This window comes from Fulmarus glacialis, unplaced genomic scaffold (assembly GCF_000690835.1).
Source record: "Fulmarus glacialis isolate BGI_N327 unplaced genomic scaffold, ASM69083v1 scaffold14519, whole genome shotgun sequence".
NCBI lineage: Eukaryota > Metazoa > Chordata > Aves > Procellariiformes > Procellariidae > Fulmarus > Fulmarus glacialis.
In genome coordinates this window covers 429-13,592 of record NW_009233964.1, presented here as the reverse complement: position 1 = coordinate 13,592, position 13,164 = coordinate 429, and the positions used below count along the sequence as shown (strand labels likewise).

At 38.9% G+C, this 13,164-nt stretch overlaps 1 protein-coding gene across 1 annotated transcript in view; it reads right to left on the bottom strand.

The window, feature by feature from the left end:
• The window catches only part of TTC38 (tetratricopeptide repeat domain 38), a gene marked incomplete at its 3' end in the record, with an annotated part of 14,183 nt that extends 1,257 nt beyond the window's left edge, over positions 1–12,926 (bottom strand). The window contains exons 1-9 of the mRNA XM_009585501.1: positions 12,867–12,926; positions 10,473–10,550; positions 9,921–10,002; positions 9,394–9,565; positions 8,245–8,418; positions 5,925–6,000; positions 4,648–4,767; positions 1,467–1,526; positions 306–344 (exon numbers count right to left, since the gene is read on the bottom strand). Of these exons, the coding sequence (XP_009583796.1) occupies positions 306–344; positions 1,467–1,526; positions 4,648–4,767; positions 5,925–6,000; positions 8,245–8,418; positions 9,394–9,565; positions 9,921–10,002; positions 10,473–10,550; positions 12,867–12,926 (861 nt within the window). The remainder of the gene's footprint in view (positions 1–305; positions 345–1,466; positions 1,527–4,647; positions 4,768–5,924; positions 6,001–8,244; positions 8,419–9,393; positions 9,566–9,920; positions 10,003–10,472; positions 10,551–12,866) is intronic.
• Positions 12,927–13,164: the final 238 nt, after the last annotated feature.

Sequence of the window (13,164 nt, the reverse complement as noted above, 5' to 3'; positions counted from 1 at the left end):
GCAGGAGCATTTAGACCTACAGAGCATGAATAAGAAACACGGACAGAATGGAAAACAGTACCAACAGTGCCACTGTAGCTCTTTCAAGCACAAGTGTAAGAAACATTTGATCTATGTAACATGGGAGTTTTTTGGGCATTTTACCAGTTGAGAAACAGTTTCCCTAAAAAACTGTAACAACAGATGTAAATAATACATATACATATATGGCACACTCTGATAGGTTTCAATCTCATACAAAAGGAAGAAAGCACGTATCGTGGTCTTAAGCACGTTCTCAGCAAAGAAAAAAGGCCCCTACTCACATGATTGTCATAAATTGTCAAAGCAGCCTCATATTCACCCTGTAAAAGCAAACGAGGACTGCATGATTAACATTCAGATACAGTAACCAAAAGTGACTGGTAGTAACCAAAGACATACATACAATTAATAGATGTCATAATATTACTTCACAACTGCCTCATGACTGGATCAAAACAAACAGAGTCTAAGTAACCTTAAAAGAAACCTTAAAAGAAAGAATGGAGCCTAAGGTAAACCAGGATTTACTAGGCAATACAATCAGTATGTTTAGGTTTTATTTAATAACAGGTACCAATACTGGTGTAAGTTACACTTGAGGCAGAAAGACAAGGTATTACCTCTCATTCTAACGTTGCTTTCAGGGATCTTTGCAAAAATTAGCGCATCCTATGGTGTATGCAAAGAAGTAGGAAGAAAAATAATTTTAAGCAGGCTACAAAAAAGTTGTGTAGATAGATGGTTGCAAAATAAACAAGCTATTAGACTACTATCGAAAATCATGCTCCTTCTATGTTAGTAATACTGAACACAAGCAAGTTGCTCTGTTTTCACGTACACTGCCTTCTCAATGATGTCACATTTGTCTCCCTGCTGAACTGAACCCCACAAGTGCTAAGCATTATTAAATCCAAGGAAATTCTGCATTGCCACCTGACAGGTTGGGTAAAATTGCAACCATTTGTAAAGTGTTTCAATAATAAGAATTAGTAACATTAATAATTAGTAACGTTGGTGACCAAATTCAGAGCTTACTGCCTCTTTCTTTTAGTCAGCAAATTTTTGGAGAGCAAATTAGTGTTGAATTTGAAGAGAATTTTGTCTAATTTTTGTCTGAAAATTAGAGATCCAAGTTCATCTTTCTATCAAATAACTGTGCCAAGTGTAATTAGTGAGACTATTTGATATTCAAATGTGCAATAATTTCACAGCAATTTTTCAACATTCTAATAAAGATCCTGGAACTTTGACCAACGTAATTAAAACTTCTCGAAATAATTGTAATAAAGGACTAGCTTGTAAAAATGGCATTGTGCTATTTTATAAAAACATCCTTTTAAATAGCTGAAAAAAACCCTATAGATGTTATGTATGCCTTTTAAATAGCATTAGATTAATGAACTACCTGGACCATAAAACAGCTATATGAAAATATCTCATACCTTTTCAATAAAGTATAAAGCCCAGTGCCAGTAATTATGGCAAGCAAGCATATCAATGTTCTGGAAAAAAAAAAAAAAAAGCAGAGAAAAATATTATTTACAAAATAACTTCCCATTTAAACATATTTAGTCAGATTTCTGTTTCCTACTTCAGCAAAACTGAATACTTCATGAGACAGAGGAGACAAAAACTTTTAAACCACGTGGCCAGGATACCTTCTCATTTGATACATTTGCTCCTTGCAGCTATTCATGGAGACACCTCAAAAACAAGGTTTCCCCCATGTCATTTTCCAGAGAAGAATTTCAATTGGATGCCTCAGAATTCACCCTTCTGCAGCAGTTTATTTTCCTTAGGAAAAAAAAACATACCTGTAACAAGAGTAAGATTTGTCTCATTTAAAATTTAGGCGTCTTGTCTAAAGTAACCTGGATAGTTAGTGGAGAGAGATGCCCACCTTATGAAGGCCATTCATCCCACCCGTCTAGACATCCAGCTCAGAGAGGAATCACTTCTTAAACATATGTTTTACTATGGACTACAGAAGCTGCACTAGTTACCACACACATTGGCAGTTCATCAGATGAGATGAATATTTGCTGGACTGTACCAACTTTGCACTGTCTTTTTCAGCTGGCACCAGAATTTCAAATACTCTTCCCTAGCATGCACTTCAAGACAATGTCATTACAGTTCATTTCTGTGAGTGCATTGAGAATAGACAAAGAGGAATATAATTCCACAATACTTTGTGAAAATACCAGAAAGGTTCATCCCTCTCCTCCCATTCTCTCCCAGTGCTGTAGTTAAACTTAATATTCTCACAAGTGGAAAAAGCATCTTCGTTTTCACAGTAACAACACCCACTTGTTGTTTCCGTTGCGTTGTTTCACGGTAACAACACAACACAACAACTGTAACACCCACTTTCAGGAAGCACAAAGGTTCCCAGTGAGTGTCAGAACTTTATGGTGCTAAGATAAACATTCTGGTAATCTTTACCTGTTTAATATTAAATCACAAACCAAACCTGAGCAACTGAAGTTAAGTGCTTGGCATAAACCTGATAATATCAAGTTTACTACCATACTACCATTCCAAACGTCATACAAACAAGAACACGGGATTACCTCACTGAGTAAAACAAAACCCTTTTTCTGCTGCTGATTTTGAGTTCTGAATGAGATTAAATTGCTAAAGGACAAGTGGGCTTGCAGGTTACTAAATAAATAAATAAAAGCAGGCTACGGGAACTCATTCCAACAGCTCACGAGAAAAAACGTTCCCATTTAATAATAAACAGCACTGGCAGAGAGGTTTCCTCTGGTAAGATAATTTGCCCCTTTTGATTTTGTGCTGAAATATACATATAAAACAAATGGCATCTGCTTTTTTGGGGGGGTGGAGAAACAAACAAACAAACAAACAAAAGTACTCTGTAAAGAAAACCTGTACCAAATCTTTGCCACTCTTATTGGGAACGAGAAAGATGAATTAAAAGCAACAGACGGAGCCCGAATACTGTGGCAGTACAGATCATGGTTATTAAATAAAAATTAAAAATTTCAAATCACCAGGCAAAATACAAGCAAGTTTATTAAAGCCCTTAGAGAGACTTGCTTTTTTTTCATGCACTTACATTTTAACGCTCTGTGTTCATGATGGCTAAGATGAAAAATATTGCACAAAAGTGATTATACATATTATGATAATGTCAGCTGTTATAAATCTTTATTATACTGGGTCAGGCACAAAGGTACATCAGACAATTCTACTTACTGATCTTGCACTTTATTACTTTATTTTAGTTGGATAAAGGATATAAATGACAGAGGCATGCAACTATTTTAAGAAAGAGTTCAATAATCGATCCAAAAGTCAGTGACTGGGGGTTTTTAAGCCATCACCCAAATTGTCAGCCCCCTGCATCACTGTTTCATTAAAACTAATAGATCAAAGGACAAAATGCTTTCTGAGAAATGACAGATAAGAACCTCAAGCAAGGGTTTTCTGCCTGCACTTCCAAGCTCGGTATCTGAATGCTTAACTTAAAAGAAAAAAAAAAAAAAAAAAAAAAAAAAAGGTGCAAAATAAACAGTCCTTCTAGCCTCATTATCCAGCCCTGCTCTTTGGGTGAGGTGGAGTGGTCAGCTCAGATGACTTTAAAATAGACTCTTGCGGGTTTTAACAAATTCAAACCTCACAGCCTTCTGCTCTGAATATGACACACTTAATCATTGGTAAAACACATGCTGTCCAACACAAATAAAAATTAAGCTTCACTTACAGCAAAGGACCATATGACTGACTTATTAAGCTATTCAATACTCCGAGAGATACTCAAATTTGTTGGATATATAAAGTAACTTCAGTATACTAGAAAAAGAGACAAAAGCATCATTTCGCTTTTCGTTACAGTTGACCTTTAAAAATCCTTCCCTACCCAGAAGCAGTCTTCTAAATGTTTATGAGTCTTCTAAAACGTTTGATTTGACTGTGTCATTTCACACATCACCTTAGGTTCCCTTGAAGAGGTTTAGTCAGGTTCCTCAACTGACTCTCAGTGCTCACCTCAGTCTAAGCAAAAAGCTTGTGAAAATATCACTGGTCACTTTACTTTTATAAACCACACAATAAATCACATATATATAAATCACATATCAATAAATCACAACTTCCACATCTGACGTTTCACCTGTCCACAATGGCCATGTCTTTACTGATTAGTAAAATACCTAACCAGCTCCACCGGGAAAAAGAAACTAGGGGGTGGGGGGTGTGTACATACGCATGTACAAACCACAGGCTTGTGGAAAACCAGTATTTATTACAATATTCCTAGCTAAAATAAGGCAGTGTGAGAGGATAGACTGTGTAAATCGCAGCCTACTGACATGTTTGGCATTTGTCTGATCTCAGCAGTCGTAGTAACAATGGCTTAAAGTGGTCTACAGTATGTGTCCCTGATAATATGCCAATTTTTTCTGCCTCCTGCTTCAAAAGCAGCATGGATAGCAACAGCACCTCAACTGATGATTTCTTCTAATATGTAAAATTTTCATTGCTTGTAATACATCTGCAGATAGGAAGGAATTGCATGCAGAGGAATAAAAAACTTGGCTGGAGGAGATAAAGACAACCTAGAAGGAGCTTTTTCAGAGATGCTACAAGAATGTTTACCTTCCAGTTGGTTTCCGTTTCCTTCATAAATTCTAATCCTTTCTTCACTTCTGCTTTCATTTCATTTACATGAGCTATAGTATGAACAGACCATGCATCTGTCTGATTTATAGCCAAAGCCTGTGAGTGAGAAAAAGGGAAAACGTGATGAAGCTTGCAAATAACAATATTTATCGCTGCTGATATAGAAACAAGAGACTACTTTTTACTTGCTGCATATTAAGTACATCCCTGTACCATTCCAACTAACCACGACCAGGAATTGGTTTGGACAGAAAAGGAAGAAAATGTTTATTGGCTGACTTCACTTCCCAGCTTCTACTGCACAGAGATGAACACCTGCAAAACACTTTAAAATGCAGGCTTTAATGAAGATTATCAAATGATGTTTTATTTCATAGACATGCGTCAGTATCAGCCATGAAAGAATCGTGTGCATAGGCATGAGATATTCCATGACATAGTGCCTTGCAGGGCACTATGTCTCTTCTTCAAGAATATGGCCAGCTTTGAGCATTCAGCAAATTCCTCTTTCTTGCTCCAACAACTCCCACTAGGTTTTAGGCATTTTGCGAGGTCAGTCATTAACCTCATAAATGTTAAATGTTAACGTTTAGTCTTTCTTGTCACTTTCAGCAATTTGATGTAACAGAAGTTTGGCAAAAACACCCATTAGAAATTAATTGTATCTGAGACTCCTGGAGGACAGGGATAATCCTGAGGACTGAAGAAAGTCAAGTATAATTACTATCTTCATAAAAAAGAAACAGGCCAGCTAATATTGATCCCCAGGAACACGACAGAAGTAATTGTTCAATAACCAAGGAACAAGCATCTGGGGAAAAAAGGGAGAGGGAACTCAAACAGGATGGATTGTCAAGAGCAGATTACATCAAATCAATCCAACATTCTTTAATAGGAGTAAACAGCCAATTACACATGGGGGACACAGCAGATGGGATAATATACGGATTTTATACAGGCGTTCTGACACCATCTGACAAGGCACGCTCATAAGCCAGTGAAGGAAATACAGTCAAGATGAAACTGCCATGGTATGGCATAGATGTGGGAATCTTTCTAAGGAATAGTTATCAGTAGTCTCTTATGAAACTCTGAGAGCATTTCCATGTTGAGCTTTATCTCTTTGCTATTTCTACTAACAACTGGGATGATGGAGAGAGTCAGTTCATGGCATTTGCGCAAACCACCACCCAGAGATAGGGACCAGGTTTAAGAACTCTAAAACCTTTTAGCACCAATAACAGGCAGTTTACCTCACGGGCAAGCTCCTCAGCACGATCGAAAAAGTTTGTTTCCATGAGTCCAAAAGAGTAGTAGCCCTTCACGTAGCTAAGCAAAAGGGCAAAAACAGTATATCATCCATTTAGAACTAGATTTAAGCTAGAACTGAAAAACCTATTAGAAATAGCATTTAACTCAAAAACAGCCCTTACAATGCAAGTTACAATGAGGGTTCAAGCTTGCAGAATACAGAACAACTACCTGGTTCTTAGGGAAATGAGAGGCCCAGAGACACTATCATGGGAAACTGTAACAAGATGCACATCACCAGTGTTTTGAGAACCAACATTTACATCTTTAGATAAGCTAGAATTAAGAGTTGCACAGAACAATCTGTTGATCTCCATAAAAGCTCCAAGATGCAGAATTAGAAGGCTAGAAGAAAGACAGTGCTGTCACCAAAGTTATCTCAACATCTCAAATGCAGCACATGAGTGTAGCCTTCTGCATTTGCTCCAGTGCCCACAAAACTATAGGCGAGCACTTTCCTGTGAAATGGCCCTTTAAAATCTGGTTGTGAAGCATCCCCATTAAGCCATAAAGGCCAAATGTAAAGGAAAATTAGGGATGTTATATTCTCTTACACACATACCTGATGCAGTCATTTTAAGAAATATTTAACAAGGGATAGGACAGGAGGAAATGGCCTCAAGTTGCACCAGGGGAGGTTTAGATTGGATATTAGGAAGAATTTCTTCACCGAAAGGGTTGTCAAGCATTGGAACAGGCTGCCCAGGGAAGTGTTTGAGTCACCATCCCTGAGGTATTTAAAAGATGTGTAGATGTGGTGCTTAGGGACATGGTTTAGTGGTGGACTTGGCAGTGTTAGGTTAACGGTTGGACTTGATGATCTTAAAGTTCTTTTCCAACCTAAACAATTCTATGATTAACTGCTATTTTATTTGCAGATTCGTAGATTGCAAAATACCACAGGATATGTTTTTGCTTCTCAAAATATCTGCTGGAGTTTTGGTTTTAAACTCCTGAGATAAAGGAACTACTAAAACGTGTGGGGTATGTTGACACTGATTTATTTCATGGATTGATATGAATAAAAGTTGATTTTTTTTTTTTTTTGCCAATATATCAATTCACATGTAACTCTACATGCCTGTAAGTTTGAGGACAAGGGGTAAAGGGTACTTGCCAGGTTTTTATACCTCAAGAAATGCTTGGCATATGGGTGTTTCCTGCTGTTTTACAATTAAGTGGACAACAACATGCACTTTTGTAGCATTGTGTCTAGAAAAGTTCATAAAAATGCAGTCAAAACTGCTAAGTCATCTTACTTACCCAACAAATAAAACCAGTGTATTGTAGTTAAAAAGAACTAAGGGGTTTTGATTTTTCTGAGTTGAGGTAACACAGCTGGAAAAATGAGACTCCTGACACTACCCTCTGCGCCATGAGATTGTGGGGTACCTCAGTTAGCTTCATTATTATGTTAGCATTCAGTCTGTATTCTCTGCACTGTTTGTGGAAGAAAAAAAGGAGAAAAGATTGTGCTGGATATGGAGGTACAGTGCATGTGTCTACAGCAACGTTCATAAAATATTCAGAAAATTATGGTTGCCTGTGAATCACCTATTCATCTATCTCTAAATGTATGTCTTGACTTATAATTTAATGTTAATTTTTATATAAAGTTAAAAGCTTTCAAATAATTTAACAGGTCTTTAAAAAAATTTTTTAAATTATCCCAGATCAGTTTTTATTAACTATTCACTTGTCAATAGATTCAGATTATCCTGAATTAACTTTAGGAAACTGAAACTTTCAGGACTGAACTAAAGAAATTTTTAAAAAATTATACTTTCTTGTCAGGCTTTGCTGCACCAGCTGTTATGGTATATCCCAAAGTTTTATTTCAGAACTACACTTTGGTATTCCAACTTACCACTCCTTTTTTGCTTCCACTGATGTGCTCTATCACCCACAATGTGAGCCCCAAGTAAAAAAACTAGACCCATAAAAGCCCATAAAAGGAGTTTTGCCACTGCCATCAGTGAGGACATGATTTTATCCTGTTTGTTACGTGCCATGTGCCATGTTTGACAGCAAAATTTACTAGCTGAGCCACAGCTCACTTAGGAAAAAACTCTCAACAACAGTGTCAACAGGGATACAGGAGAGATGTTCTAGCTGTGGTCAGGTTTGATTCACTTTTAAGCCCTTGACTTTGTCCATGTTTGTTTCCAACAGATCCTGCTATTTAGATGTGTCTGAACTTAAAAAACACAAAGTACGTGCACAACAGATAAAAAGCAATTTTCAAAATGAAGCATGACCCACCTGCTTAGTGGAATATCATGTGTCCAGAAAGGATAAACCCGGGCAACAGAATCTCGCATCTGTATATGATATCCCAGGTAGAAATAAGTGTCCTGGGAAAATTTGAGGGCTAGCAGGTCAGTTGGGTGGCTCTGCAGAATCTGTTCCCAGAGATCACAAGCTTTTGGAAGCTGGCTAGAAATAAAAAGTTATTCTGATTGCTGAGAGAAGGCATACATACCTGCCTTTACTGTTAGTTCTAAATTCATGCTGTTCTGAAAAATAGAAAATTCAACATCAAATGACTTTTTTTTTTCCTTGAAGGAATTTCTTAGTCTTTTTTAAAGTAATAATGGCATTATCTTCACTAAGCATCCTCTGGGAAATCTTTTGAAAGAAATGTCCTTGGGTTACAACAAGTCACTGTAACACACATGGAAAATGAAACAACCTTAAACCATAAATCTAAAGGGTTGTACAGTTTTTACAGAGACCTACCATAATTAATCTAACATCACATGTGCAAAGACACCTTCCCTCTCCTCTAGTGGGAGTCAAACCCATAGTAACAGGGCTTCAGTAGCTTCCTCTCTACCTTTGCTAAGAAGTATGTGAGGCAAATCCATGCTCACCTGTTTGTTTGACAAACAAATAATGAAAATGAATCATTAGCGCATACTTTCTGCAGTGCACATAAATTCATCATATTGAATGGAACAGTGAGCCTCTACAGCTACTTCTGACACTGCTATCTCCCTATTTTAGAGAGGAAATAGTTTTTGACACAGGAAGACAACAGAGAGAAGTTTGTAGTCTGTTTGTAGCTTTGCTTCTGTGGATCCAAGTCTGTGTTATATTATATTGGACCTTACTGTAGCTAAATATTTAGTTTCCTATTCCACTGATGGACCTATGACAGGTTTAAAATATGGAGTGCTTAATGATATGAAGCAGTGGCAATAGAGCACTTCCCCTCTTATGGTGCTGCTCACTAACTAGTCATGGCGCTTACAGTTTGGAGAGATAAATTCCAGAACAACCACTGACATCTCATCCTGATCCTTCACTAGATGTCAGCTAATGTCAGGCAACACTACTACCAACTCTCTCTTCCACCTGTGGTGGCTAAAACTCTTCACAGTCCTTTAGATGGGATGACAGTGGACTTACCCACTAGCAAACATGTCCAGCGCTGACACATGAAGCTTCTCCCGCTCAGTCAGTGGCTGTGATTTTGAAAGTGTCATCATCGTTCTCATCGCACTGTCCAGCTCTTTGTTGAGCCGCACTGAACTTCCAGTGCCAATAAGCTCCAAACCATTAGCAATGACATGTCCCATTGCTACGAAAAATAGCACATTACAGCTTGAGCTGTACAGCACTGCAGGTAATTCACCTCTACATAAACACGAGGCGGGGTTGTTCGTTTGTTTGAAACAAGACTTGTAATCACAGGGGTCCGGGAAGTCTCGTAAGCCTAAAGTTTTTACAGGCTTTTCATGATAGCCATTTAAAAAGACTTAAAATGAAAAGAAAAGAAAAAAAACACACAAAACCAGTCTGCTCTAGACTCTGAAGAAGTTTTACAGAATTCTATAACCCAACATTTCCCACTTGCCTAAACAAAGTAAGTTAAACACCAAGATACAAGGTATTATGCAGCACTTTCCATGCTAAGAATTAAAGGTTATACTTACTAAAATTTGGATCTGCTGCTTTTAACTTCGAGAGACACCCCTCAATACCTCCGAGGCTCTCATTATTGGCCCAGGTTGCGTACTATAAGAGAGACAGAGAAAGGGTCGAGGAATCCTGATAATATCGGGCTTCTTTTCGTTCTCCCACACATGTAAAATCCAAAAGTAAGCAAGACAAGTGAGTAAAAGACAAACTTTGGATTCAGATAGGGTTAGCATAGTAGGAAAACAGAAAAAATGTTTTCTTTAAGGTAGTTTGGCCACCAGCAGAACTAATAACTGTGCATTAGTTATTAGTGGTTTATGTCAACTGGTTGATTCTCCCGTATCAAGCAGGATGAGCACGCTGGCTGGATTTTTCTGCACAGCTGCAGCATCCAGCATAGCCCTCTGCTACAAGGGTTTTCTGCTGCCTGCTAATGGCCGAACTCCTGTAGCAGCCTGATTGTGAAACTCTCCAAGCTGATAAGAAATTTAAACATCAACTACAGCAAAGACTGTTTCATGCACAAGTCCCTTCAAATCACATTTTCTCACACTTTTTGGTCATACCTGGGTCAGCGCAGCATCAAATAGTTTACAGGCTTCATTGCTAGTAGTGGACAGGACAAGTCCAGCATCCTGCCAGGCCTGCACAACAAACAAATACAAACCTGCTCATTTTACACACTCGTTTTCCAGACTAAGCCAACAGATTTTCAAATTGGTAGTGTTCTGATATTTTCGTCAACTATGCTGTTTTTTAAAAAAGAGAAAAGCTAGAAGGACAATGTGAGCGGATACAGAAACCTTTTGTGCCATCGTAGTTAAATCTGAAGACTCAATAAGTTGGGGTTAACAGTGGGAATAAAGCAGCAACAAATTATAAAGTACAAAAAAAGATCTTGATGGGTTACGCATCTCATAATGAGAGACCCATTCTTAATTCACTACAACTCAACTTTTGGCTAGTCCCTCTGCTGCAGACACACCTCATGTGAAGTAGAGACATGGTAAAATAAAATCCTACTATTTTATAACTAAAATCAATACCTTAAGTAACTTGTAGGTCAAACAGCCTGACAGAGCAAATCCACCAAGTCACTGGAGTTCAGCCAACAAAGAATGTGAACCACAGACTTGTACACAAGTCTTACGAAAAGGAAGAACATGGGCATTTGATAAAGCTAAAATGCAAAACAGAATCAGGCTGCCATAGTTTCTTAACAAGCTATGTAACACTGACTGAGGTGCTACATCTCCTGGCTGGCTGCTGGAGAACAAAAAGAGTTTATTAGGCAAGATGTGCAGTTTACTCAATGGTAGAATTAAGTTGCAGCCGCTATAGCACCCTGGTTCATGGTTGTCTCCATGACTGGTCTCTTAAGTAACTCAGGCAACAAAATGAAAAATCCAATGCCTACTTCAAAATGCCTAACTTATTCATGTGGGTGCCTACAGCAAACAGGCATGTAATCTCTAGTTGCTTGCAGGTTTTTTCTCCCACACAGGATGGCCATAAAAACATGAAGCCTGTCATCTCACAAGCTGAGGTGCTTCCCTTGGCAACCTATTCATATATTTTTAATAACATTCGGGTTTATTTCTACTAATCACTCTCCATTCAGCATTCCTATACTGCACTCATCACTGCCTCTAAGATCATAGACTTCTCAAGCACAGACTTACATGCAGCACACCATATATATTCTTGCTTAAGCACACACACATTTGAGAAGCTGCCCCAATCACTTCAGCATCACTTTTATTCCTGTACACAGAACATACAGGGTAGACAAAAAAAGACATGGGGTAAACCAATTCAGACTCCTCCTAATGGGGGATTAGTCCTTGCGGATGCTGCAAGAATTCAGTTCGTCTCATTTTACGCTTCAGGGTATTTCCTGGTTCTAATGACCCAACTGCCAAAAATTTTAAGTAACCAGGCAAAGACTTCTTTGCTAATAGTATCCTAAAGCTTTGCCACTGTGATTGGATTAAAGGCTCACATTCCAGCAGCTGAAGCACTTGTGTGTTCAATTACAAGCCTGAAAGACTAGACCGGAATGTAGAATTACAAATTTTCTTTACAATCCATGCTACATCCAGAAACAGCGTAAAGAGAAAAGTCAAGAGGGTAGCAAAGTTAGGCCTGCTACTTACTGGCTACCTTTCAAGGTGCCCTGCAAAATAGGCCACAAACCACCTTCATCAGCAGTTGTCAAAAACAAGCTCCATTTGAAGCAGCTCTCTATGCCACTGCCTGTTTTGCACAACAGCTCGAGGTACTTGCCAAGTAGAAAGCGTCATCCCATTTTGAGGAGATTTGTTAATACTAAGATTCATTGGAATGAAAACATCTGTGCGAAACCATGAGAAAAAACAGCAGAACTAGGGTTAGTTAAAAAAGGCCTGCATCCATCACTAAGATACTGCTAATCTAGCTGAGGTACATACTGTTTCCATCCACCCTAGAAAGCCTCTGCTCTGCCAAGGCTACAGCCCAGGTAACTCACCCCTCACTGGAAGACTCCCACTCTGGCAACAGGAGGATGGCAGCAAGGCCGCATCACATCATGTATGCCACTACTCCTCCTGTTAGCGTGCCAGGACAAGAGACTGCAGGGAAGAACTACCCTGTAACAGCCGCTGACTCCTAAAAGACATAAAAGGTCTGCCCTAAACCTAATCTGTTGTTGCCAACCAAGAACCAAAGAGCTACGGAGAGCACAAAAGAGCCAGCACCCCTTGTCCTCTGGGTCGTACACAAGTGGTCCCACCCAGACTACTTGGGACACTCATGTCTTGGGGCTTGTCTGTACTCAGGTACCAGATTGTGACTGAAGAAATCCACAAGACAGGGAGTGCGAGTAGGTAAAAATCAGCCTGGAGAGTTTGTAAAATAATTATCACCTCTCATTTCCACAGAGGCTACCCCTGAGTTCTGTTACACTAATTTCCCATAACCTTCCTCTCTAACTCCAGAAGAGACTCTTCTCTGTGATGCTTCTTGGAGGAGAGCGCCATGGCCTTGGCTCTTTTCACTGCTTCTTGGAGAGACCAAAGCCTTGCCCTTTCTCCTGCTTTAAGATAAGAGTTTAGTCACAGGATCTGGTGGCTGTTTATTTGTACTCTTGCTCCTGCTCGAATCCCAGCTGGCTATGAGCAATCTCTGCTCTTTGTGGCTTGCTGTCAGCACATCCTCTATTTCCCGAGTGGCAGCTCTCCAGAGCTCTGGCGCTCATGAACCTATGACACTCTCAGA